Below are 27094 nucleotides of genomic sequence, written 5' to 3' on the forward strand. Positions count from 1 at the left end.
AGTTGGTTTTAACTGGCTCAGGCAAAGATAGTTTTTTTCCTCTAAGCACAGCTAAAAGCAGCAATAATGGTAAAAACACTGAACCAAATTACAAATAGATAATAAAGGATAAGTCTGGTGATTTTATATATTATTCTTATTGTCAACAAATACAGAATGCCATCCTTAGCTATTACCATATCCTCTGTGATATAAATACTCAATAATATAAATACTTGCTTACTATATAAACTGCAGTTTATTGTAAAATGGTCTCTCAGCCAAAAAACTTAAATATTCCCTCTTTAAAGCAGTGGTTCCTAACCTGGGATTCAGGACTGCCACAAGGGGTCCCAAAATGATAAATGGGAAAGGAACCAGAAGACAAAATTATTTCAGCCTCACAAAATGATGTTTATTTTTTTTGGACATTCCTCTTATCTTTGCCTATTTGCAAATCAATTATGGGGCTATTTTAAAATAAAGAAAAAATCACTCTTTGGTTGGACTGGTCACAACCAGCAGACATATGCAACCTGTAACACAAGGTCACAAGATTCCTTTGTTTTTTGTTGTAAAAATGTCACAAACCACAGCTTAAAAGCAGTTGCAGCCAGGTTGATTTATTTTGTGCAACTATGCCTGCTGTTTGCATGTAATGTGTATTATTGGCTCAGCTATATCAGGCAACTGCAGAGTGTTATCTGTCCTCTTAGTGCAACAGTCTGGTCTTTTATGGCTCATTCTTACAGCAACAGTAGCCAAACATTCAGCTCACCCAACAACAACAGATGTACTGACTGTGTTCAGTGGAGTTTGGCCAATCCGCTACGGATTCAAAGCACCTCTGTGTTTTCTAAGTTGCTGAAAGGCCCCAAACTACCTCCTCAAAATCTCCAGTGAGATTTATTTCTGATGATATCACTTCCTGACTTTTCATAATTTTTAATTGTCTGTTTTTACTCATCACTCTGGTAGCTCAGAGCAAGATCATGAAGATTACTGAGGCAGGACTCCCCCTCATGAAACATTGCTTCCATCTAGTGGTTGGTGGTGGAAATAACATTTCTGAGTCTTCCTGGGTCAGTTTTAGGTAAATGTGACGGACTCAGAAGAGGATTCAATCTAACCAGTATTTGTCTGTATTATTTTCAAAACATAAGAAATAAATCATTAAAACTGTAGCTGTATGAGCCTTCATTATGAATTAAAATGCAATGACAACAATATGTATAATATGTTTGCAATATGTATATATGTATTAGCAATAAACATTATTTTGGATTTTGCCATGAAACAAATATACATACAAGTCACACAATGTCTTGAAATATTTATTTTTCATTTCAGGTATTTCAATATTGGTGGCTAAAACTGTTCCTTCTAATTATACTTAATGTAAAAATGTTTGTTCTTGCATCATTAACCTGATATCTGTGCATCACAGGGTGAGCGGGGATTTCCTGGTCTTCAAGGTAACATGGGATTCCCAGGAATGCAGGGACCTGAGGGCCCTCCAGGGCCAATGGGCCCAAAGGTCAGTACACACACACACACACACACACACACACACACACACACACACACACACACACACACACAAATACAAAACCAGAAAATTAGGAATCATTTCCTGTATTAGGAGGATCATGCTGATGTTGTTTGGCTCTTCTTAGGGAGATGTGGGTGAAGCTGGGGCTCCTGGGCTGAAAGGAGTGAGGGTAAGTAACTAACCATCAAAGTTAGGATACAGCATGATGTGACTGGCATGATATGAGGGCTTCTATTTTACAGTTTCTTATGTTTAAGCTGTTGTATTGGCATAAGACAGTAATGTTGCTATGGTTGTGATCTTACAGGGTCCTCCTGGTCTGCCAGGTTTCCCAGGAAACCCAGGACTACCAGTAAGTTCCTTCGATCTGCCTTCATGTCTGACATTCTGCAGCAATGCAATAAATTCACCCCATAACAGTAAAAGTGCTAACATGGTTAGATTGTGTTGTCATATTTTAGGCAGCATTTTAATTTTGAGTGGTATGTGTGAGGAATTCAGTGGTTACAGCAGAGTCATCAGGAAGCTGTGGATAATGGTCTATTTGTGCACTCCCACTCTTAGGGCATCAATGGAAATGATGGCCCACCAGGTGCACCAGGTATCCCAGGATGTAATGGGACTAAGGTAAGCCACATCTAAAAGTTCTAAACTCAGATCTGTTGACACACTTATTTTGTGTCCACCCTTGATATTTTCTTTTGTTTAAGAATTTGAAGACTGATTATCCCCTCTGACTGTGTTGTATGTGTGTCTCAGGGAGAGAGAGGAAGGGATGGCGCTCCTGGTTTTGCTGGTCTTCAAGGACCTCCGGTAAGCAAGCTCGACTCACATGACAACCCACCCCAACTGACCACCTCAAATGACCATCATACATTTCAGCTATTGCCACTGATCTGTGAAAAACATCAAAAAATTTAAAGGAAACCTGTTTGGTTTTTATCGTTACTGCCTGGCATTTTTGGGAACGGTCCATTAGGTTTTGAGAACAGCCTATACAGGATTGTATTAAACAAGTGGAGTTCAAATATAACAACCGCAACACTGGAATTACAAGATTTGTTAATGACACAGGAATATGTTAATTTAGCAGTATCTTAAAATGGAAATACCTGTCGATCTCTTTCCACTGTGCTCTCTCCTCAGGGTATTCCAGGACTTCCTGGAATGAAGGTAAGATGAAATTTATGAAGCTTTAACATTGTATATGTAAATAAGTTTGTCAAACAATACAAGTATGTTCCAGTTTTCCAATATGATGAGACAAACCATTTATTTTTGTTCTGTCTTCTACAGGGTGACCCTGGTGGTGTGATTGGGATTGTTCCCCTGAAAGGAGACAGAGGATTCCCTGGCACACCTGGATTACCTGTACGTCGTGTGTTTGTTTGCATGTGTCCTTGAAGATGCATGCATGTGTTAATTCTGTGTGTTGGAAGAAAAATGAACAAACTGAGAAACTGTAATCTGAATTTTCATGTAATTCATGTAATTTCCCTCCACACGTCTTTCTCTCACAGGGACCAGCTGGACCTCCTGGACCTACCGGACCTCCAGGACCTCGTGGCTATCAAGGACCCAAAGTGAGTTTCTCGTACAGTGATAGGCTGTTAATAGTTTCTCAATTGCTCACTCTCTATGATTACTTTTATGGGCCAAAGAACAATCTGTATAGATACTGAAATTTTGCAACCTGGCAGATGATAGATAGATAGATTTGTCAGTGTTCATCAGTTAGATATCATAGTATTAACAGTTTATTTGACTGACTGGAAAACTGTATCTGGCAGGGTGATCCTGGGCCTCCTGGTCCTCCAGGAGAGAAGGTAAGACTAATCATACAAAACAATGTATTTTACAATTATGAGACAACGTCCACCTCTGACTTGAGCTGAGATGTCATGGGAACCTGTTTTCATTTCCCTGCAGGGTGACAGGCTGGCTTTTGTGAGTGAGAAAGGTGAAAAGGTGAGAATTTTAGTTTGTTTTCAATTTGTTCACACATTTTTCTTTCTTTCTTGTGAAAATGAATTTGGCTGTTGTTGATCATTGACATCTACCTGCAGGGTGAGCCAGGATTTCGTGGCCCACCTGGTCCCCCTGGACCTCCAGCACAGGGAGTGGAGGGACAGACCACAGTGCATGTACCTGGACCACAGGTACTCCCTCAGTTCTGTATAAACTGAACAGAAACTGTGCTATTTTTTATGTACAAATTATTCACTAAATGTCTGCTTATAAAGAGATTAATACAAGATTACTTGGATTCTGTGTTATTTCCTGATTGTGTTTATGTTTTTTTTATTCCTGAAGGGTGAAAGAGGACCTCCAGGAGAGAAAGGAGATAACGTAAGTATTTTATATTCAAACACTGAAGTGTATGACTTACATTACTACGGACACAGGCCATTTGTTATCTTTTACTTCCACTGGCTTCTTTTTTGAAAGCACCTGATTTCCTTTGCAGGGAAAATGCATCCCTTATCTTGATGGAGTCAAAGGTGATCCTGGCCCACCTGGACAAAGAGTAAGTGTACTAAATATGTATAGTATAAAAATACATATGGTATGTAAGTTCAGCAGTAGTTGTCATTTTAAATTCTTCATGCAGATTCTTCAAAACCTTGGAATGCAACAAAGGAAAACAGGCTTTTTGTTAATAATGTGTCATTACAAACAACTACTATCTTGTTTAACCTAAGGTTCTTTGTGTACCCATTTTAAAGTTTCAGTTTTATGTATCAGTCTGTATTATTAATCCTGACTTGAATTTCTGTTTCTGTGATTTTAGGGTAAACCTGGCAAGGATGGAGAGGATGGACAAAAGGTAACAATAGCTTATTGTATTATCCATTTACTTTACTATTTACTTTACTGTCCCACCCGTGTCCTCTTTCATATTATTAAATATGCATTGCTAAAATAGTACACACATTCGCACAGGGAGAAAAGGGCTTTCCAGGAGTTCCCGGATATACTGGTTCCCAGGTAACTAATGCACCTTTGATTTACTCTCCACATATTCAAGGCTTTAATGGGAGACTTTATGTTAGAGGTGTGATGATCAGCTAATTTTCTTTTATTGTTTCAGGGTGAAAAAGGAGAAAGAGGACCACCTGGTTATGTGAGTGATCTCTCCCCTCTCCCTTTTCTAGCTACTTCTATAAGTGTGTTTCTCTCTCACCCACTTACTCTCTTCTACATCAGCTGCAAAGAAGATGTATTCTAAAAGCTACGTGCCAGATGTCACCATATACTTTGAGAGAGCATGTTAAAAGGGCAATCCACTGATTTCACCATTGTATAATGTCTTCTATGACTAGTTTGAGAAAATGATATCAAATTGCATCACTTGAGTCAGGCCTGAAGCTTCTGTTGAGAACACTAAGGTCATGCTCTTCATCATAATAACAATCTAAGGAGGAAGTTACACACAAATACTCAGCAAAATAACTGCAGCTAAACACAATATGGTAGGTTTTGAAGGCTGATTCTGATTTACCAAATCTATTTCAGTTTGACATATTTTCATATGTATGACATATATCCCAAAATGATGAATTAAATTAAAATATAACAAAAGAATTCTGTACCTACACTTCCATCTTGTAGGAAGGGATACTTTACAGAAACTATAACAGAACAGTTATGTAAATTAACTGAGTTGTGCTGGATGAATTTGGACCCCTGACTTCTGAGAATTTTTTAAAGCTGTGGCGATTTACCAGGAATCAGTGTAATAAAAGTTAAACATCTTAATCTTAAAAATGGACATCTTTAATCTTTGAAAATATATAATTTTAGGGTAATGGTGCCCCTGGTCCTCCTGGTCCTCCTGGTCTCCCGGGGTTACAAGGAGAAAAAGGTAAAAAAGGAATATGTGGGTGTGGGGACACATACATAAACATCTATCTTGGATCAGTTCCCACAGTGTCCATGTTTCCATCATTTCTGGTTTCTTCTTAATCTACAGGTTTTCCAGGGCCTCAGGGAGAGGCAGGTCCACCAGGTACACTACAACAATATTACTGTAAACACTGCATTAAAGCTGCATGTATCTGACTCATGCTAATCTGAATAACCCACCAACTTTGGCTCTCTTCTCATACTTTAGGCCGGCACATTGAAGGGCCTCGAGGAGAGAAGGGTCAGAAGGGAGACTTGGGTGAGAAAGGAGACAGGGGTATGGAAGGAGAGTCTATGGTTGGACCTCCAGGACAACCGGGGATCACTGGACCCCCTGGACCACCAGGACTTCCAAGTATGCCTCATCGTTAAATGCTACAATCATTTGACTAGATAACAAGAAGACACCTACAGAGAGCATGTATTTACAGATGTTTCAGTAAGCTAATGGGTGTGTCTTTACGTGTTTGTGTTGGATGCATGTGTTGTGTCTGTGCTATGACATGGCTGCACAGTTGACCCCAATGAATGTAACATCGAGAAAGGTGCCCCTGGCCCACCTGGACCTCCAGGGTTACAAGGGGAAGTGGGACAGAAAGGTAAGAACGAACACAATTACTGATGATCAACATAAGTAGTCAATTAATTAATCCATTAAAATTTGACACCTCTTTGAGATGTACTGATACATTTGTGAGTAAATATGTACTACAAGGAACACCACTCACATGAGCATCCATTTATGTTCAGTATCAGTACTACAGCTGGACTACACAATGAGGACATATACATGATTTAAAAAGAAAAAATTAAAGTCTCTGTACCTCCTGTCAGGTGACAAAGGAGACACCTGTGTTCAGTGTGAAGCTGCTGGCCTACCTGGATTACCTGGTGCCCCAGGGCCTAAAGGAGAGAGAGGTTAGTGAATCTGTTACATTCAAATCATATACCTCAAAAATTTGAGTGAAACTTACCTTTTTTCTGGACACCCATTTTTTCCCCTGTGCACTGACACACGCTTTGATGAGTATTGAGTGAACTAAGGATGTACAATGTCCATCTTCACCTGGCAGGACCTCCTGGGCAAGTAGGAGGCAAAGGAGAAAAGGGTCTCTCTGGCCCTCCTGGACAACCTGGAAGACCTGTGAGTGGAATAACATTTGAGACACACTGACAAGACCCAAGCTGAATTTTGAATTTTCACAGATACACCGAGGAAAATGGAGCAAGAGAAAGATATCAGAGTATGCTATTGATTTTTTCTTCAGTGCATGATACATTTTTTTGACCTGTGCAGGGTACTCCAGGCAGTCCTGGACTGATGGGAGCTCCTGGTGCTGTTGGTGAGCCTGGGGACATTTTCGTAGCTCCTGGTCTGAAGGGAGACAAAGGTCTTCCTGGTGCTGCTGGTTCACCAGGGAGGCCAGGATTGGATGGACAGCCAGGTAGAGATGGGCTTCCGGGTGTACCTGGCCTCAAAGGAGAACCCGTAAGTTTGTGTGTAGATGAAATTATTGAGCTGCCTGACAAATGATAATGGATAACTTTGAAAGGACCAACCTGTAAAAAATTAATTAATAAATAAACTGAAGACTTAATTTTTAAAACCCTTTGCTAGAAATGAAACTTCAGTGAAAGATGCCATGGTTATATTAACAATCGAAAATATGACGACATAATGTGTTCGACTTGGTGTGAATGGGGCAGCTGTAGTGATGAGCCCACAGATTAGTTTGGCTTGATATTGCAGTCTCTCTCAGCTCTACACTTTTTAATGTCTTTCTACTCATTTATTTGGTGCCATTACCCAAATATTCATTGTTTTGACATAATCTCATCGCCCATTCGCTGTGTGGTTTTCAAACAGAAAGATAAAGTTAACAACTAGCTGAACATAGTTGTGCATCTAGCAGCTAAAGAGCCAGATATTTCCCTCAAGAGTTGGTTGAGACTCAAAACAGAGATAGAATATGAGTATATAAGTGTGAATATTGGATTTACATTTTTCAGGTGGCCTGAAATATGACTCCAAATGACTAGTAATGTTGCTCTATGTCTGTTTGTTATGTGAACAACATCATTGTTGTGTTAGCCCAAAAATCAATTGTGGCTGTTTTAATTGTCAGCCTTTTTAAAAACAAAGTAGATCAGATATCCCCTTTCGCTAACATTGCTTTCAGGCCAAAGAGGGCATTAAGGGTGAGCGTGGACCAGATGGGGACCCTGGTCTTATTGGGGTCCCAGGAGAGAGGGGCCCCCCCGGTCTGCCAGGCATAGGTCGACCAGGAGAGCCTGGAGAGAAAGGCAGCCCAGGGAGACCAGGCCATCCTGGAGCTCCTGGATTACCTGGTAGGCACGAGATCGACACAGTTACTGTAAAAGATGCACTCATATGGTCAAAGAGAAGTCAGATTAAACTGTATTTCAACATTGCATGTGAAATGTGTCAAACACACATTGGTACTGAACGCACACAAACACCTTCTATGGTTCACTGAAAGCACATACCTTGCATCCACCAGGTGCAAAAGGTGAACCTGGTGTAGGAGTAAGCACTCCAGGACCTCAGGGAGCACCTGGGCCACGAGGAGAACCTGGCAGACCTGGACTTCAAGGTGAGTAAGACCATTGTCAGCATGTTTTCATTTATATTAAAAAAAAAAAAAATCTATTTAAAATTTGTCTGTTGGGTATGATCACATAATTTCAAAAACAAACAAGCGAAAAAACATTATATTAACATACACAGAGGCATATTATTCACATATATATGGAGACTGTTGGTGATTAGTCCTGTTTACTATACAACATGTGGTTGGTTGCAGGGGACAGAGGCCTGCCGGGAGACCCAGGGTTGCCAGGTTTCCCTGGACAGAAGGGTGAACATGGACTTCCTGGAATTGGTCTTCCTGGCCCAACGGGTCCAAAAGGTGAGTTAACTGACCCAATTCCTCCTCCTCATGTATGCATCACAGACATTTCATGCATACTTACATATATAAACTATAAAAAGTGAACAGATAATCTATAATGCAGTACAGGTACACAAACAGAACAACACAGAACACAGAAATGTTTTGTCCGTGTCCAGGAATCAGTGGAATTCCAGGAGCTCCAGGATTACCAGGAGAGCCAGGAAGACCAGGACAGGATGGCTTAACTGGGCAACCTGGTGCACCTGGACAAAAAGTTTGTATTTAATTACAGTTTAAATCTAAATATATGTGGAGTTAGACACAGGATAGGATTCAACAAGGGACCTAAATCATATGGTCTCTACTATGGAAAATGTACAACTTCCAAACAAATGCATTACTCCTTCAGCTCTGTTTCTATACAACATTAAATCCAAACATCACAACTACAGGACTGTCTATTTTATAAACAATGAAAAATTGAAATGTCAATGTCAAACACCCTGCTGTCAGAGATGACATGCAAATCAGTGGTTATTTGTATACCTTGCAGGGTGAACCAGGGCGGGGTCTTCCAGGCCCAAAAGGTTTGCAGGGTCTCACAGGAATTACTGGCTTCCCAGGAGAGAAAGGTAACATTGGACTACCTGGTGTTCCTGGACGAGAAGGCGAGACAGGACCACCAGGACCTCAGGGCATCAAAGGTACTACAGGACTGTTACAATGACCCTGGTGTAAAGCCTGGTTTAATTTAGTCTGTGCCATAGAATTAAAAGGGCCATCTTCTATACCTGACCCAACAGTGTTTTTCTTTGATCTTTAAAATTAGGTGACGTGGGACCCCCAGGGCCTCCTGGACTGGTTGGCTTACCGGGTGCTCCAGGAAAAGGCTCACCTGGAGCTCCTGGACCACAGGGACCAGCTGGAGAGCCTGGACCGCACGGTGAGTGCAAAACTAGCCTTTTTCATTCAAGAAATTTGAACATGTTTCAGTCTGAAAAGCACAGGTATAAATAATAAGACTGATGATTGTTAAATTCCATTTAGCTGCTTTATTTTCAGAGTACTGGCATTGTGCATGCATGGACACTTGTCTGCACAATACCAACACACAACACAGCTTTTGTAACATAATTAATAATAAAGATGCTTTGGCTTCTACAAGTCAAATTGTCTGCTGTCAAACTGTTACTCATATTCTTGATTTCCTTCTCCTGACTGTCAGTTGGTGTTTTTGAAGTCCTTAAAAATATATTTGTATGTGTGCATGTTGAACAGGTAGAGAAGGTGTAAAGGGAGAAAAGGGCTACCCTGGTCCTCCTGGTCTGGACATGCCAGGGCCTCAGGGAGAAAAGGGTCTCCCTGGATTCCCAGGACCCGCAGGCTCTAAAGGATTGCCAGGGCCACCAGGCTTACCAGGCAGGGATGGGCTGATTGGACACCAAGGTGAGATGGACACAGCAAACACATTTACAAGAGAAAAAAATGCATTTACTTTGCCATGTTTTTGTTCGGTGTGAAGCTCTTGTTAATGAAACTCAGCACTTCCTATGTGTTTCACTTTAAAAGCCTTCGAAGGAAGAGATTATGCCCTTTGAGGTAAAAAGTTATAATTTCTGCAGTTGAATTACTATTTGAGAATTCACTGTCATTATCACTTTTTGCTTTTTCAATATATACATTACTACACTAAACAGCAGTAATGCATAAAGTTGAATATTTGACCAACCATTTAATTTGAAATGAGGGTTGCGGTCAGCTTTTTCTCTCTCCTTGTTTTTATTCATGGTAACCTTGCTTTGTGTGTGTTTGTTTCCCAGGTCCTAAAGGTGAAATGGGAGTCATGGGGACACCAGGAGTACCAGGATTTCCTGGACAACCTGGTACACCTGGATCTCCTGGTCTGAGAGGTGAGGAAGACCAAATGGTGAAAATTATTTATAGTCAAACAGTATACGCTATTCATTTTCTTTTTTTTTTTTTTTAAGATTTATCAGCGGCAGTAACAATTCCTCTTTCTCACCATTAATCTCAGGTGATCCTGGTATTACTGGACCAAGAGGTGAAATTGGAGAGACTGGACCTAAAGGAGAAAGGGGAGAGCAAGGCCTTCAGGGACCTCCTGGGAACATGAGCAAAGTTGAGATGGAGAACATGAAGGGGGAGAAGGGAGATACTGGAGACACAGGTAACAACATACTGACCCTTTGATCTACAAGAGTATATTCATCATAGAGATTCACTACAAAACGGTCCATGGATGGCTCTACATACTGACCCATAGTTTAAGAAATATCTCAATTATGTGGTCTTTGTTTTTAATTCAATTATCCTATCAGGTAACCCTGGACTCACTGGAGAGAAGGGCCACCGTGGAATGCCTGGAGACCCTGGACTGCGAGGCAAAGATGGAGAGCCTGGATTACCTGGACAACAAGGTGAACTACCTGACCACCAACAAAAGTTGAAGGATATACAAAGCATGTAGAATTAATGTGATAGATTCTCTGCACTTGTTTCATCACCCAGTGAGCATGAAGTGAGTGAATGTAAATATTAAACAAAAAGTTCAATCTCATTGATATGTCCCAGGTGACAAAGGAGACCCTGGTGTTCCTGGAGAGCCTGGCAGCATGGGACCACCTGGACAGAAGGGCAGTGTAGGAGAAATGGGAATACCAGGTGTGGTTGGTCCAAAAGGTACTAAAGGAGACATTGGTACACCGGGACATCCAGGATTCAGAGGCACAGATGGACAGAAAGGAGACATGGGAGTACCTGGTGAGCCAGGTATCGGGATTCCCAGGACTTCCGGGAGACAAGGTAATTTCCTGGGATATAGATGCTTGTCTGCTCAGCTTCTTTGCACTGAAAATTGGCAGCTGGAGCAATTTAAGGTTTGAATGGGAATGGACTCTTTCAGCCAAATAAGGCCAAGAGTGTGTACATTTAAACTTTGGGGGAGAAGATTTCCAAGGAGCTTTCAGTAAGAAAAATCAAATACCCAAGATAACAAATGTCAATATGATCTTAAATATGGGTTTCTTACTTTTTGATCTCAAAAGTTCCTGTTTCATTTCAGTTCAGTATTTTGAATGTGAATGTGAATGTGACCTGATTTATAAATTCCATCTCTCTCTATGCATCTCTGTCTTTGGAGACCCTGTACACAGACAAGTCTCCCCTGTAGCCATAAATATACACAACAAAACCTGCTGTGATATATACTGTTTTTGCACTTTCAACATCTTCTGACTTGTTCCTTTCAGTAATCATCAGTATCTACCTGTCTTTACTCATCATTCTTCTCCACTCATCTACTCTTGCAGGGTCTAACCGGCCAGCCAGGATTTCCAGGATCACCAGGAGAGAAGGGTCAGAGGGGTCAAGAGGGAATGCCTGGCAAACCAGGGCTGCAAGGAGCCAAAGGAGAAAAAGGAAGCATTGGATATCCAGGTCCGATTTCAGTCTGTGCTGTCACAGTCATCCTGTTTGTGTGAAAGCAGAACACTTGGTATAGTAATCATATGTATTGTTACACCATGTGAGTTCTTATGGTGTGTGTGTGTGTGTGCGTGTGTTGAACAGGTCAACCAGGTAGACCAGGTGAGAAGGGTACCCCTGGGCTTCCTGGGTCTGCAGGAGAACCTGGTCATGATGGCCGGCCTGGTAAGTAATCGGCTGATTTAATCAGCTCTTACTAAAAAAGTGAACTCAAAGTTATACCTGTGGCTGCCGAATACACGCAAACATGTAGTATGTAAACTTGTTCTCCTCCAGGTGAAGGTGGCTTGCAGGGGCCTCCTGGTCCTCCTGGAGAGAAGGGAGATCCTGGAGTAGATGGCATCCCGGGATCCTCAGGGGAGAGAGGAGACCCAGGTTAGTATCAGAGGAGTTAGGAGACTCCACTGTAAGAATTTACTTGTCAATAAGCTGTTACAGTTCAATGAGCTCTCAGCCTGATAAATTCTACAGGGTCACTTTGGCTGGGGACCCTTAAATTAACCTTCTAACAGTGACAGTAATTAATGCAGACACCAGGCAAGGTCTTTAAAGTAGGTTTTCTCCTTAGGTAGCCCTAACATTTGCACACCAGTCACTATCAATAAAAACATTTGTGAAACTATCTGCTGAGTATTTTATCATCTGTCCATCTCTGCAGGTTTGCCTGGCCGAGGTTTCCCAGGGCCACCTGGAGCGCTTGGTATCAAAGGTAAGAGCCCTTCCATCATTGAGTCATATAACCTCTCAGTCATTGGAGCTAGACACAGTTTCATTTTGTGGCCTTCTCGTTCCCTTTCCAGGTGACAAAGGTAGTCCTGGCTTCCCTGGCACTCCAGGTCATCCAGGTGTCCCTGGTATCAAAGGTGACAAGGGACTCCCGGGCCCACAGGGACCACACGGTGAGCCAGGAGAGAGGGGGGTTCCAGGTATCTCTCTAGAGGGACCAAAAGGAGAAAGGGGAGAAACAGGTCAACCAGGAGAAGCAGGTATTGTGGAATTCATGACATGCTATCAATTTATTATGTGTATGAAGACCTGTTTCCAAAATATACAAAAACATAGTATATAGCTGTTTAAATAGAAATAGTGTACACTGTATGTTGTATTTCCTCACCTGTATTGCTGTCTTTATCAAATAGGATCCCAAGGAGCACCAGGACCTGCTGGTGTGCCAGGAAGACAGGGCCAAAAGGGTGACAAAGGAGATCAGGGCCCCCCTGGTTTCCAGGGAGAGACAGGACAAAAGGGTGACACTGGAGTTCCTGGACTTCCTGTATGTCACAAGGCTGTTTTCCATGATTTAAGCTTTTTTTGTTGTATATGTCAGACACTAGTTAAGGTGCATTCTGATGAGAGGTAGCTGATATATGCACAGCAAGAGCTGTTTTAATGTTGCAAAAAAATTGACATTATTGCCATTTTGGTTGGGGTGTGTGTCTGTGTCTGTTACAGGGACAATCTGGTCTTCCAGGTATTGATGGACAGAAGGGAGAGAGGGGATTACAAGGTGTCCCTGGCTTCCCAGGTGAGTACATACAGTGTGATATATCTGTGTATAATATACAATATGTCTGTAAATATGTGTGTGTGTGTGTGTGTGCATGTGTGTGCATTTATGTGTGGAAGACATATGTCCATGCAATTGTGAGAGGAAATATGAGCATACTATCTCAAATACCAATTCTAGGTGTAAAGGGTAATGTCGGGGACTCTGGGTTCAAAGGTGAGATTGGAGACAGAGGATTCCCAGGAGAAAAAGGTAATACAAAACTTTGACAACTTCTCAGCACTGGAATCATTGTGTTATATAATTATGTTGGTACTTTCATCATGTCTCTCTTCATTTTCAGACACGTTGACCATTAACCATTGTTAACTCTATGACTGTTGCTAGAAATCAACATAAGTAACAAAAAATCTCATCCAATTATACTTACTATACTATAAATATACTTATATATTTCAGGTACTCAAGGCCCTCCTGGTCCTCCTGGCCCCCACACCTTCATCAAAGGAGACATTGGGTTCCCAGGAAGTCAAGGTCCCTCAGGGCCACAGGGGCCGCAGGGGTTTCCTGGACAGAAAGGACAGCAAGGTGATATTTTGATTAGCAATGTGCCCCTACATGTAATCCCATGTGATTCGTCAGTTTTCTCCTGCTCACCTATGCTCCGCATCCATTTTTCTGATTGCTTCATTGTTTTTGTTATTGTCTCTCAGGAGTGACAGGTATTCCGGGACCAAAAGGTGAAGACGGCCTCCCTGGATATCATGGTCAGCCTGGAGCCAAAGGAGAGCCTGGCCTGCCAGGACCAGAAGGTGCGAGCGTAACAAGGATGAAGAGGTTTATACGATTTGTTGTGCGGTCACATTTAAGACTTATTTGCTCCATGTCTTTAGGACCCAGGGGATACCCAGGACCCCCAGGACCTGATGGTGTTCCAGGTCAAGTGGGTCCACCCGGACCCTCCTCCATGGATCATGGGTTCCTGGTAACCCGTCACAGCCAAACAGTAGAAGTTCCATTCTGCCCTGAGGGAACCTCACTCATATATGATGGCTACTCCTTGCTCTACATACAAGGCAATGAACGGTCTCACGGACAGGACTTAGGTAGGAAACACAATATGAGAAAGAAAGAAAAGGAATAAGGATAGTTTTATGGGATGATTTACATTTCTTGTGGTACTATGTTTTAGGTACGGCGGGCAGCTGTTTAAAAAAGTTCAGCCCCATGCCCTTCCTGTTCTGTAACATCAACAACGTGTGCAACTTTGCCTCTCGTAACGACTACTCCTATTGGCTCACCTCCCCTGAGCCCATGCCCATGAGCATGGCACCTATTACTGGTGAAAGCATCAAACCTTTCATCAGCAGGTAATGTCTACAGTACTGTCCACACTGCTCTATGTCACGTGTATATGATACTTGTGACACTCACACTATACCCTTCTCATATATGTGTGTATACAGGTGTGCTGTGTGCGAAGCCCCAGCCATGGTGATAGCAGTTCACAGTCAGACCATCATGATTCCTCCATGTCCTCGTGGCTGGGATTCTCTGTGGATTGGCTACTCCTTTGTCATGGTAAGAAAAACAGGATTAGGTCTCAGTGCAAGTAAACTGTCTGACACTGTGTATCAGCCAAGCCCATGCTGTAATCTCTCTCCACTAATATCTGTGAAGGATATTTTAGAGAAACTTGAGCCAAAGTATTGGCCATTTATATCCCTTTGGTGTTGGCTCAATACACATTGTGGTAACTACAGCTTTGTTCATTTTTGTCAAACAAAAATCTAATCTAAATGCAATCCAATCACTCTCTCATTGTATGTGTTTGTGTAGCATACCAGTGCTGGTGCCGAGGGTTCAGGCCAGGCTCTGGCCTCTCCTGGTTCCTGTCTGGAGGAATTCCGCAGTGCTCCATTCATTGAGTGTCACGGTCGTGGTACCTGCAATTACTACGCCAACTCCTACAGCTTCTGGCTTGCCACTATCGAAGACAATGAGATGTTTACGTAAGGCTGAGACACTCATATCTTGTATTTTTTTGATTCCCCCCCAGTTAGAGAATAACTTAACACCCCCTTAAAATCTTGTTTTGGCTGACTTCTCACCTTGTCGCAGTGATGTGGAAGTGCACTCAAGGACACTGACATCACTGTTGGGTGTGGTTACACATGCAACCACACCCTTCAGTGGTGCTGGATGTGGTCAGAGTTTAAAAAAGTTTAAAACTTTCAGTCAGAAAGGGAAGTGAGAGCTTTTCAGCCTGGTGTCCGTGGTTCAGTTTTTGCCATTAAGACATTTCATCCTCACTTGCCTTATGACAATACATGCACCCCTGATATTTTTCTCTTTACCTTTTTTCAGGAAACCTGTCCCAACAACGCTAAAAGCGGGTAGTCTCCGAACACACATAAGCCGCTGTCAGGTGTGCATGAAGAGGACATAAACCCCAACACCTGACTCTTCCCTCCTAATATGCAAGCAATACCACGTACACTGACGTCCTCGACTTGGTTTTACTTCCTGTTTTGAAAGGATGGTGCTATTTCCCTGCATGTGTGAGAAGAGGGGGGCGGAGACGTGGTTTGCAGAACAGCCAGAGATCGAACTTTACAAACCAGAACACAGAGACCAAGCAGCCTTTTGCTCCATGCAGAAACACTTAACAAACATGATCACAACATGTCTCTAAAGAATGGCACCTAGTTTATCAATGCACTGAGTACATGCCCCCTAAACTGGTAAACTGGTGTTCATTTTGAAAGGGTTGTTTGTGTAAGTCAGGTGCTATTGAATCTTACTTATCTGCCTTATTCAATTTTTATTCCCTTCCCCACAAATGCCACAGCATCCAAAGATATAGCTACATTAATATTATAGATTTTCACACTTTATAACTTGTACTAATGTAAAGGATGGGACTTACCACTGGTTACAGAAGCTTGTCATTTGTTAAATCACAATATGTTGCCACCACAGATTTATAACAATCGCTCTGTTGTAAATATAATGCATTCCTCTCTAACATAGTTCAACATACTCTCCTCAGGTTATTATTGAATTACTTTGTGTGTTATTAGCTCCATTTTTATTTATGAGATTTATGAGAATATGTTGGACTTGAGTGTCTGTCTGAGATTTTGTTGATCCAAAAACAGTGTTTCAACAACCAGCGCCATATTAATATACAAAACAGCACTGACATAACATTGGCAGGTGTGTGTGTACGTGTGTATGTGTGTGAATGTACAGACATGAGTGCACTGAGCTGCTCGAAAGTGGTGTGTTTGTTGTGATGTTTGCATATACTCTCACTGAACACTTTGACTTTATTAGGAACACCATACTAATACTGAGTAGGGCCTCCTTTTGCTCTCAAAACAGCTTCAGCTCCTTGTGTCCTGGATTCCACAAGATGTTTGAAACCTTCCTTTTGAGGTTCTAGTCTATGTTGAAATGATTGCATCACATTATATCTCCAGATTTGCCAGTTGCACATTTATGCAGCCAATCTCCTGTTCTACATCTCTACATCCCAAAAGCGTTCTGTTGGAGTCAGATCTGGTGACTGCCGAGGCCAAGTCAGTACACTGGACTCACTATCATGTTTTGCTTGGTGACATAGTGCATTATAATGCTGAAAGTAGCTCTAGAAGATGGGTAAATATTTGCCATAAAGCAATGCATATGGTACCTCTTTCTCTACAATACTCAGATAGGCATTCAAGCCTCAGCCTATCTCAACCTATTGATTGGCATTAAGCAGCCAGTGTGCCAGGAAAACATTCCCCATGCCTTTACACCACCACCAGCAGCCTGGGCTGTTTACACAAGGCAGGTTGGGTCCATGGATTCATGCTGTTGATGCCAAATTCTGACCCTACCATCTGCTGCCTCAGCAGAAATCTAGATTCATTGGACCAGGCTACGTGTTTCCAGTCTTCGATTGTCTGCCTGTGCCCACTGGAGCCCCAGATTTCTTTTCTTGTAAGCTGACATGGTCCTCTGCTCTCACAGTCCATCTGCCTGAAGGTTCAACATGTTGCTCATTCTGAAATGCTTTTCTGTCCATCAAAGTTGTAAAGAGTGGTTCTGGTTCTATTCCTCTGACCTCTCTAATCAACAAAGCGCTTCTGTTCACTGGATGTTTTTTTGTTGTTGTTGTTGTGTTTTTTGTTGTTTGTTTTTCACGCCATTCTGTTGTGCATGAAATCGCAGGAGATTAGCAGTGTCAGAAATATTCAAACTATCCTGTCTGGCACCAACAATCATGTCACGGTCAAAGTCATACATCACATTATTTCCCCATTTTGATGTTTGCTGTGAACAGTAACTGAAGCTCCTGACCTGTATCTGCATGCATTACACTGCAGTAATATGATTGGCCAATTGGATAATTGAAAGAATAAGCAGGTGTTCCTAATAAAGTACTCTGTGAGTGTATATTGTTGCACAACCCTGTTGACATAATTCAAAACAAATGCACAATATGGAATAGACAAAAAAAAGAAAATCACCTTTCCTGTGCCTTTACTCTGTCAGCTGTGTGTTAAAGAATTTACTCCTCTCACATTACGTGAACCAAATCTTTCTGATCTTTGATCCCAAAGAAATGCACATGTATATATACTTACACATAACACGTACTGCTATTCTGCTCATGTACTTGACTCTTCCCATTTGTGAATTACTTTTGTTATCCCTGTTGATTTTATGCAAAAATTATTTTTGATTAAGATTAAAAGGTCATCATGTCATGGCTCCACATTTACGTCAAACTCATACAGATAAGGATTATATTTATAAGTGTCTCTGCAAGCTAAGGTGTTAACATAGGCTTGTGTTTTGTATACAGCATTTTGAGATAACTTGTGTCAATACTAGAAAGGACTTTCAGACCCCAAACGCAGTTTGTGTCCCTTTTAGAGCAATTCAAAAGATGCAAGGTTTTCTACTGTTAAAGTTATAGCAGTTACTCTACACTGACCATAACCTATTTTTGTTTGTGTGTTGTGCTTGGTTGTGATAAATTCTCCATGAAGTTCACACAGTATTACCAGCATTTGATATCGTAAAACAAACTTGATTTTAGTGGGAATGATCTTAACTGAATAACAAACAGAACAGAGCATACATCATCAACATTTTATATTTTCCAGATCCCATACTGTGTAATTACTGCAATAAAGTGATTTGTAGAATAATGTTTTTAATTTACCATGAGTGTTATTTTTCCTTTTGCTTTTTTTGGTTTCTGTAAATGTCAAGGTTTCTAAAACAGTACATTACACATGCCACAAGATGGCAGCACCAGCACAATTTTTAAGTAAGCTGCTGATGGTCCAGCTTTCCATCTGGCTGATTCACAAGCCCACAGTGTTATTAGTTGTTACACCACTGGCTATTGTTCCATCAAAAGGCAACAAGAGCTGACTTCAAATCTATCTTGAACCCAAGCCTCTGCACCAACACTTTCACAGTGCAATGCAGCCACTACCTCAGCACTTCTGCTGGGACTGTGGCCAACAAACCCGTTCACCCCATGAAAACACAAACAGATCAATACTCTCCGCAGAGAACCAGATAACCCTTCCTTTCATCTCCACTCTCGTCTTTCATCTATTACCGGAATCCTATCCCTTATTTCCTCTCTTGTCATCAGACAGAGAAACATAGGCCTCAACCCCTCCAGCTATCTTCATAAACATGTCTAACAGGACCTTGACCTCTGACTGACAAGTGCAAGGTCACTCAGGTGGGAGTCACATTGGATGGCAAACCAAGCGTAAAGGCCACACGGTCAAGTGACAAGTACAACTGAGAGCTGGTCTAATGACCATGATCAAGATGAGTTGTTACAAGGCTGAGGCTGAGGCGGGCAATGGCTCTATTCACAGTCAAGTGGCTGAAAACGGGGTTGATCAGTGTATATACACGTTTACTTTAAAATCCAGTGCTTGTTTGTAGTATATTGTTGTTGCTTTCAAGTGACCATCAACACCATGTCTGGCATTAGTGCTTACAAACACACATTAATCATTTTGATAATTATTATTATGTCCCTCAACAAATTATTTTGAAGACTGAATTATTGGAAATAGTCACTCAAAAGTAATACTTGGTGTAACGCTTCAATTATACAGAGAAGATATGGCAATGAATTAATGCAATGTCATGGAGTAATAATATCATGGTGGTTATTGTTGTGAGGACTTCAGGATCTGTAGAAACAGTGTTACAACACAAGCTGATGTAGTAAGTAAGTAAGTAAGCAGACTCACCTGGTAAAACATTTCACATTGTTGCCATTGCCATGTAATCTGTAGACAGAATGAAAGCACAAATCATACAAACAGTATACACAGTATAAAGCACAAATCATACAAACAGTATACACAGTATAAAGCACAAATCATACAAACAGTATACACCACATATAGTATAACATCACCGTATTATTTTTAGGTGTGATAATCTCATAGTAATTATACAATGACAACAGCTTCAAACTTCCTTATGCTTGATGAGAGAAACAGGCTTGTGACCAGAAGATTGCTGTTTTGAAAATTTGAATTACTTTATTTAATGGAGTGATTTTAGAAAAATAAAATGTCATTTTAGAGTTTGCATGTTCTCCCCGTGCCTGTGTGGGTTCTCACCAGGTACTCTGGCTTCCTCTCACAGTCCAAGAATATGCAGGTTAGATTAATTGGTGACTGTTAAGTGGCCGTGAGTGAGATTCTTTGTTTGTCTTGATATGTCAGCCCCATGTCCAAGGTGTACACTTCCTTTCGCCCAATGTCAGCTGGGATCAGTTCCCTCCTCCCCTGCTTACCCTTAAGGATAAGCAGTATAGATAATAGTTGGATGGATGGTAACACATAAATGCCATTTGCTGGGTCAGTGCTCAGCCCTGCTGAGGGGCTTTAGAGTTGAAAACTTTAACCTCTTTAAGTGTTTTAATCCTATTGGTTGTTTAGGATCACCTTCAGAGAGCTGGGTTTATGCTGGTAAAAATTTGCTGCAGTAAAATATCCATGATATTGCTTCTGGAGGCAGCAAACTAACCTACACTGACACATAATCACATAATATACAGAACTGAAGAAGCTGAAATGAACAAACAGCATTTTATGTACTGGCCTTGACCCTTGCTGAAATGTGAAAAAAGTACATCAATATATGTCAAACTGATAATGACAACTTGACCACATTCCAATAACTTTCTCAAGTTTTCCAGGACATGCTTACAAAACATTTTGGGCATGTCTCAGGATGTTAGCACGACCCTGACCTTTCTTCTGAATGGATCAAGCACAAAGGCCACCACCAGCACCACACCCCCTTGACCTGAGTCATACAGATTAGCTTGCAACACAGCATGCAACAGAAAACATGCAGGGCAAACACCCATACACACACCCTCACACAACTGTAAGAGAACAACTATGCATCAGTTTGGGATGACATAAACAACTAAAATCACAGGTAAATAAGGTGAGCACACAGGATGAAAGTTTCCAGAGAAGATTTCAATAAATATACAATAAAATACAGTCCCAGATAATTATTTTGAATATGATGATATCAGCAGGTTAGAGGTCCCTAAACCATTGAGGGTTGTGACAACTGGTGCTCAGACCACAGAGAAGGACCCAAATACAGACACAAAGACAGGGCTGAAGGAGTTCAGTGACTTTTTTCAAACAACAAAAGAGGAACAAAAGGCTTACTGACTGGTGAGGAAAGAAAGGATCAAAAGCAAGAGGCTAACAAATCCAATGGGGACCAGGCAGAAAACAAAAACCAGGCAAACAGGAAAAAAGTACAAAAATACTCAACACAACAGTCTGACAGCTCAGTGTGGGCTAATTAAATAAGGACACTCGGGTGATACAGAAAACCAGCTGGAAAAACACTAAATCAGGAAGTAAAACCACAAAAGACACATAAGAAAAGTAATTTCAAAATAAAAAAAAGAACTGACAGAGTCTCACAGGGGGCAGATCATGACAGAAGGTCTGTATGAAGGAAAACTGATGGAGTGGACTGTAGGTTCAGTGGTGGTTCAGCTGCAAAAAGTTCAGCTTGTTTGTGGGAATTGCACTTTGCAGATGAGTAGGTCAGTGCAAAAAAAGGCTTATTAAAATTACTCAAAATGTTAGGCTGGTCTGACGAATGACCCATAATGAAATGTCCCTCTATTGTCAAAGAAATCAAGTCAACCAAAAAGAAAAAATAGATAAATATTATAGTGTAGCAAAGTCCTACTTTCTGTTTGCACTGAAAACAATGCTCCAAATGCTTTCAAAAAATGTGTTTTGCAGTCTCAGCATGTGGAGACATACTGTAACATTTTCTATAACAATACAACTTGTTAGTTATTAGTTTACTGTATACCTAATAAATGTGGTTGAGGTGAAAAAAACAGAAACTGAAAATTATCACATTTTTCCACTCAAAATGATGATCTGTCACCAACATCACAAACTATGATGTAAAGTTTTTTTTAAAGAATTCACTCAAAACCTGTCCAAATCCACTTCAAATGACTTAAAACATGCCCCTGAATAATTCTATATGCCCTTAAGTAGTTTTTAGGTGAAAAATCTGGACCTGAAATTTTGACATTTTTTCACTCCAAACGATGACCTGCCGCCTGTCGCAGACATCAAAAATTGTGGTGTCAACTTTTTCAAAGAATTCACTAAATAAAGACTTTGGCGTCTAGCGTTCTTTTATCTACAGTTTTACTTTGGATGATGGCAAAAAAAAAATTTAAGGACAAGATTTAGCTGTAAACCTTCACTTTGCCACCTCATGTTTCCATCCATCTGCGGCTCCCGTATTAGCCAGTTTATGGGAGGAGGATCAGGTGTTGACAATACATGGTGCAACCCTAGTTCCATGCTGGATTCTTTAAGCTTTCATATCCTCCTCTCTGTGAAACTGAGCTACAGGCACAGGATATCATTTTATTTGGAGACATGTCACCCAGGATATTTCATCCACAGCATTTGACACCTCTAATTAACTTCATCATGTGTCCGCAACATCTTGACAACAACCAACAGGGTCATCTTTCTCAAAAAAGTGGAATCAAGTACAGTGAGGGGGAATGGATATACAACCTTCATTGTAAGCAATTATTATTGGTCCTACTTTATAACTGAAAAAATGCATTATACTTAAGAGGGTACTATGAAGATTAATGCTCAGATGACCTTCGTCTATTTCTTTACCATTTATACAAACTATTTTCTCAAACCAAAATATATATGGTTAAGGCCTTCAAAGATTTAAAAAAAGATTATGGTTTCTTAAACTGTAAACTCTTTCAGTAAAACAGCATATCGAAACATCTTTGGAGGAACAGAGGACAAATCGGCAGATAATTCACCTTAAGAGGGGAAACATAAAACTTTGAAAAAATTATAAATAATATAAATATAAATATAATATAAATTCCTAACCACGTATTGAACACAAATGTTTGTTCTGAGTGTCAAGCACATTCTCACATTGTGTAAAAAATGAAGTTCATGAAGAATCATTAGCATTTAAACTAAGAACATCAGTCAGCTGTGACAAGTTGGCCTTTTTTCTTTTTCTTTTAACAGTGGAGTGGTGGCACTGTAAGAGTCAAAATGAAGTCTAACATGACCCTTTCTCAAAAACACTGTTAAGATCAGAATGTGAAACCAAGTGCCAAAGGTTTACATATACGGAGTACACAGAGTATAGTACACACATAAATAACATACCATTATGAAACATACTGCTCTCATTGTTGGACACTATAATTGTAGCTGGAACAGTTCCCAGTACATGTCCTCCCCAGACATCAAACAAAAATAACACCCTCTGTTACAAAGTTCATTGTGCTATTTGTCTTTGGCAGATCAGACTCAGAGCTGCGGGATGTCCCTCTGTTTGAAGCCACCTATACTGATAATGTACTGATCTCACAGTGAGTAGTGAAATCAGCAAAGTTGTATGGCAGAGCATACACGTTGTTCTGATTAGAAGGAAGTAGCAGCTATTAACCGCTCTGAATTGGCATAACTCCCTGAGGAAAAAATACATAATGTTTGCTATTTTTTAGTTAAAACAATAAATCTGTGCTATTTTTGTCATTAGAATGATTGTCATAGTGAGAAGAGAGTATGACTGTATCATGTTTGTGCTTCAATTTCTCGTGCACAAAGATGACATAAGTCCATCTGTAGAGCTTGGCTCTCATGTGAGGTCTGATCACGATCTCAGCATGATCGGAAATCTGATGTGCTCGGATGATGCCAAACATGGTGCTTCCTCCTCCTCTGCCACCTCTTCTTCTACAGGAATTTTAACTCAATGCACAGTGTCCACTCAGAAATATGGAAATAGCATGGCAATCCATGAATGAGAGGGGAACAGAACGCCTCCACAGCTGAGCGGAGGAGTAAAAAGGATGAGTGGACGTCACAGTAACAGAGAGTGCGTGGGCAAAAGAGGAAGAGTGGGAGTGAATATGTGGGAGGCATTCTAGTATAACTCTCAATCTGCCTTTTCTCTTTATTCATCTCAACTCAATCACTCTAAATCTTGTAAAGAACTCTTCATGTTTCTCTCACTACCATTTTCTTGATTCACAGGTAAATCAAAGGTAAAGGCCACAGCCAGCAGATGGTTAGCTTTGCTGGAAACAGAGAAGAACAATTAACCTTGGCTCTTTCCAAAGATAACAAAATCTACTTATCAGCACTTCCAGTACTCATCATTAAATGTGTAATATCTTATTTAGTCTGTACAAAATCGAAAGTGTAAAACAGAGTTGAGCAGGGACTTCCTGAAGTCCTGTTGTCATGATGACATCGACAAGAAAACAGCAGAGATGTCAGAACCTCTCAACTACTTTCCCCATTTCTTGACTCTAGCAGGAAGTATGAGGGGGCTTCAAAAAGTTAATGGAAAAAGTACATAGCTAAAAATCATATGCATCGTGATCTCATTGCACCTGTACATTCTCATACTAATGTGTCATAACATGTTCTAACATGAACCCTTAAATGCATGTTGCAACGCAAAAATAAACATCATAACTTCAACCGTTTTTTCCAACTGTCCTTTTTCCACTAACTTTTTGAAGCCCCCTCGTAATGTAGCATTTAGGGACAGCTATTGCGGTAAAATGACTGGCATTCGGCACAGGACGGTTTGTTTGGCCCTTCTGGACCGTCAGTATGATCAGATGGTTGGCATTCATGGATCGTTCATGTCCAGTACTGGGAACAGAGAGTGGAGATGGGACATGGTGTGTGTGTGGAAGTCAGACAAAAAAGAAACCATGGAAACCGTTCACAGAAACTGAGACAAAACTGCCAGACTGAGGAGAGAGGGCAAAAAGGTCATGAAATACATTATGTGAGATCACAGCCCATCCCATTTCAACCTGGCCTCAACAACTTGTCTGTTGTAATGTGTATGCAGAAATCAAATATTAACACATATTATCAATTAAAGTTGATTAATATGTAGAGAGAGCAAATGTCTGACATTGTATGAATTTCATTTATCTGCACAGAGCATATATTCTTTGACCAAACACCCTTTTACAGGAGTCGGGATGTATGCATCCATCTCTGGTTATAAATGAAGTTCACATTTTAAGTGTTAAACAAGGAGGAAAAAAAGGTACGCTCTGTACAGTCCATTCCTCACACCAACAAGGAATAGTGATTAGGTACTGTTCTTTTTGAGTATGAGAAGAGGACTGTGGGTGTTGTGTGAACATTAGCAGCTAAGGGTGTGAAGACTCAGTTAAAATTACATTTTCAGTAGAACACAACTTTTCCTTCTTCTAATTAACCAGATATGTCGTTAAAGAACAGACATGATTAGTTGAAAATAATCTGTACTGCTGTTTAAGCACAGAAACATAGGACTGAAATATCTCATCCATGACTGACCAGTTTTCACTCATGATGAACCAAACTGATGACAACACTTTCTCCAGGTTTTATTGCCTTGTTACATTATAATGTAAATTACCAACTAATCTTTATTAAACTATATGTTGAGAAGAAATGCTCAATTGATTATGCGTGACACTGCCATCTGTCTTAATGTCACTTTCTTGTGTGAAGGGCTGGAGGAGAGGTCTCGGCTCACTGCACAAAATGCACTGGCTGTGTTTAAATGACTACATTGTAAGTTACATTCCAATTTACTCTATAGACAAATCTGCAACAGCATACCATACGTAGTAAATAACCTTTTACCGTGTTTCATGCTAAATTACTTCAGTTAATATGACAAGCAGGATGCAGGAATCTCTCGCTACCTTGGCTGCTTCATTTACATGATGAGTGAAGTCATCACTTAACTCAAGCACCATTAACAAACGTCCTTCCACTAAAAGAAGTCCAATTACAACAAATAAAAGGGCCATTCATGCTGACGCTAACCAGCTACTTCTACTAACACTGACAATCTTCAAAAAATGAGTAAGGCTGTCAATGAATAAAAGACCAAAATAGTGGGTTAAACATTAGGTATTTGATTTTTCTCCCAGTGGCACACTATGGTGTGTGTGTATGTATAGAACAAGTGCTCTATGAATGTGTGTGTGAATGATCAATATGACTAGAAAAGCACTGTGTAAATGCAATCAATTTACCATTTGCTTTAACTTTTATACACCGTACATTACATTACAGGCTGCACTGAACTTCACAGCACATGACGTTGTCTACGATGTTTGTTTTTCAGAGAGCTGCATTGTTGATTTTCTTAGCAGGTGTTGAATTATTGAACAAAGTTATCATCACACCACCAGTATTTACAGTACTATTGGGGTTGTTGTGGTGTTAATGGGCCCTTCCACTCGCCTCTGTGAAGGCCAGAGTAATACCTGCATCAACAAAAACACATGCACACTCATAGACACAAATGTTGTCACACAATTGTTGTCGGTGGGTGGGTGGTTGGGGGTGCCCTCATGGGAGTTGGTTGTTTTTCAGCAGTGGTCTGAGCACGTCAGAAAATGTGCTTACACCACTGCGACACATGCTTGCTCAACAGTACTATGGAGCAAAGCTGTCCTTCAGTGTCTCAGGAGGCTTCAGATTAAACACACAATCACATACAGGAGCCCTGTGGCGACAATACATGAAGGATGTAACACACATCTAAAGAGTTTGCCTTTCTTAGTTACCTTCTGTGTGTGTGTTTATGCATGTGTGTTTCTGGCCTTTAATGTTTGTGTAGCATGAGTCTTTTCCATCATCATGGGCAATGAAGGGAAAGCTATAAAGAGGCTGGTAAGCGTGATCCCCCCAGAGAGATAAGAGATGCCTTTGACCTTTCACTGCTCTCTGGAAACTTCCATGTATACAGTCTCCACATCTGACTCCTCTGCTCTTCTATCAACTGACAAACTTTTACATAAAGCAGCATACTGGCAACAACATTACCAGTATGTGATTCACTCACTAACCCAGGTGCCCCTATCATTTCAATCTCACACATGAACACACATGCCCTAAAACAGGATCTTGAAAATAATCCTTATGCCATGATATGATTGTAAAAGACTGAGGCTAAAGCCTCAAGCCCTGGGTCAAAAGTAAGCATCCTCATCAGCTGACTAATTAACTTGGGGTTAGATTTGCAAATAAAAAGCAGCTTTTTAGCCATAGTATTATTGTACAGTATATTAAAATGTAAGAATAAGAATTCAGAAAG

General features: G+C 40.7%; 1 protein-coding gene across 1 annotated transcript in view; it reads left to right on the plus strand.

The window, feature by feature from the left end:
* Positions 1-18570, plus strand: part of col4a1 (collagen, type IV, alpha 1) — a 37652-nt gene extending 19082 nt beyond the window's left edge. The window contains 50 exon segments of the mRNA XM_018700344.2: positions 1427-1516; positions 1656-1700; positions 1839-1883; positions 2096-2158; positions 2291-2344; positions 2678-2704; positions 2828-2902; positions 3052-3114; positions 3322-3357; positions 3461-3499; positions 3598-3690; positions 3845-3880; positions 3999-4058; positions 4323-4358; positions 4475-4519; positions 4623-4655; positions 5336-5396; positions 5505-5540; positions 5646-5792; positions 5953-6036; positions 6272-6355; positions 6511-6581; positions 6735-6926; positions 7618-7786; positions 7960-8052; positions 8263-8367; positions 8529-8626; positions 8906-9056; positions 9182-9295; positions 9631-9798; positions 10173-10262; positions 10388-10540; positions 10692-10790; positions 10945-11153; positions 11155-11175; positions 11682-11808; positions 11941-12021; positions 12133-12231; positions 12515-12565; positions 12657-12842; positions 12996-13129; positions 13309-13381; positions 13544-13615; positions 13823-13951; positions 14077-14175; positions 14257-14469; positions 14556-14733; positions 14830-14944; positions 15203-15375; positions 15731-18570. Of these exon segments, the coding sequence (XP_018555860.1) occupies positions 1427-1516; positions 1656-1700; positions 1839-1883; positions 2096-2158; positions 2291-2344; positions 2678-2704; positions 2828-2902; positions 3052-3114; positions 3322-3357; positions 3461-3499; positions 3598-3690; positions 3845-3880; positions 3999-4058; positions 4323-4358; positions 4475-4519; positions 4623-4655; positions 5336-5396; positions 5505-5540; positions 5646-5792; positions 5953-6036; positions 6272-6355; positions 6511-6581; positions 6735-6926; positions 7618-7786; positions 7960-8052; positions 8263-8367; positions 8529-8626; positions 8906-9056; positions 9182-9295; positions 9631-9798; positions 10173-10262; positions 10388-10540; positions 10692-10790; positions 10945-11153; positions 11155-11175; positions 11682-11808; positions 11941-12021; positions 12133-12231; positions 12515-12565; positions 12657-12842; positions 12996-13129; positions 13309-13381; positions 13544-13615; positions 13823-13951; positions 14077-14175; positions 14257-14469; positions 14556-14733; positions 14830-14944; positions 15203-15375; positions 15731-15812 (4797 nt within the window). The 3' untranslated portion in view covers positions 15813-18570.
* The last annotated feature ends 8524 nt before the right edge of the window (positions 18571-27094 follow it).

Source organism: Lates calcarifer, linkage group LG1, assembly GCF_001640805.2.
Source record: "Lates calcarifer isolate ASB-BC8 linkage group LG1, TLL_Latcal_v3, whole genome shotgun sequence".
In the NCBI taxonomy this organism is placed as follows: domain Eukaryota; kingdom Metazoa; phylum Chordata; class Actinopteri; family Centropomidae; genus Lates; species Lates calcarifer.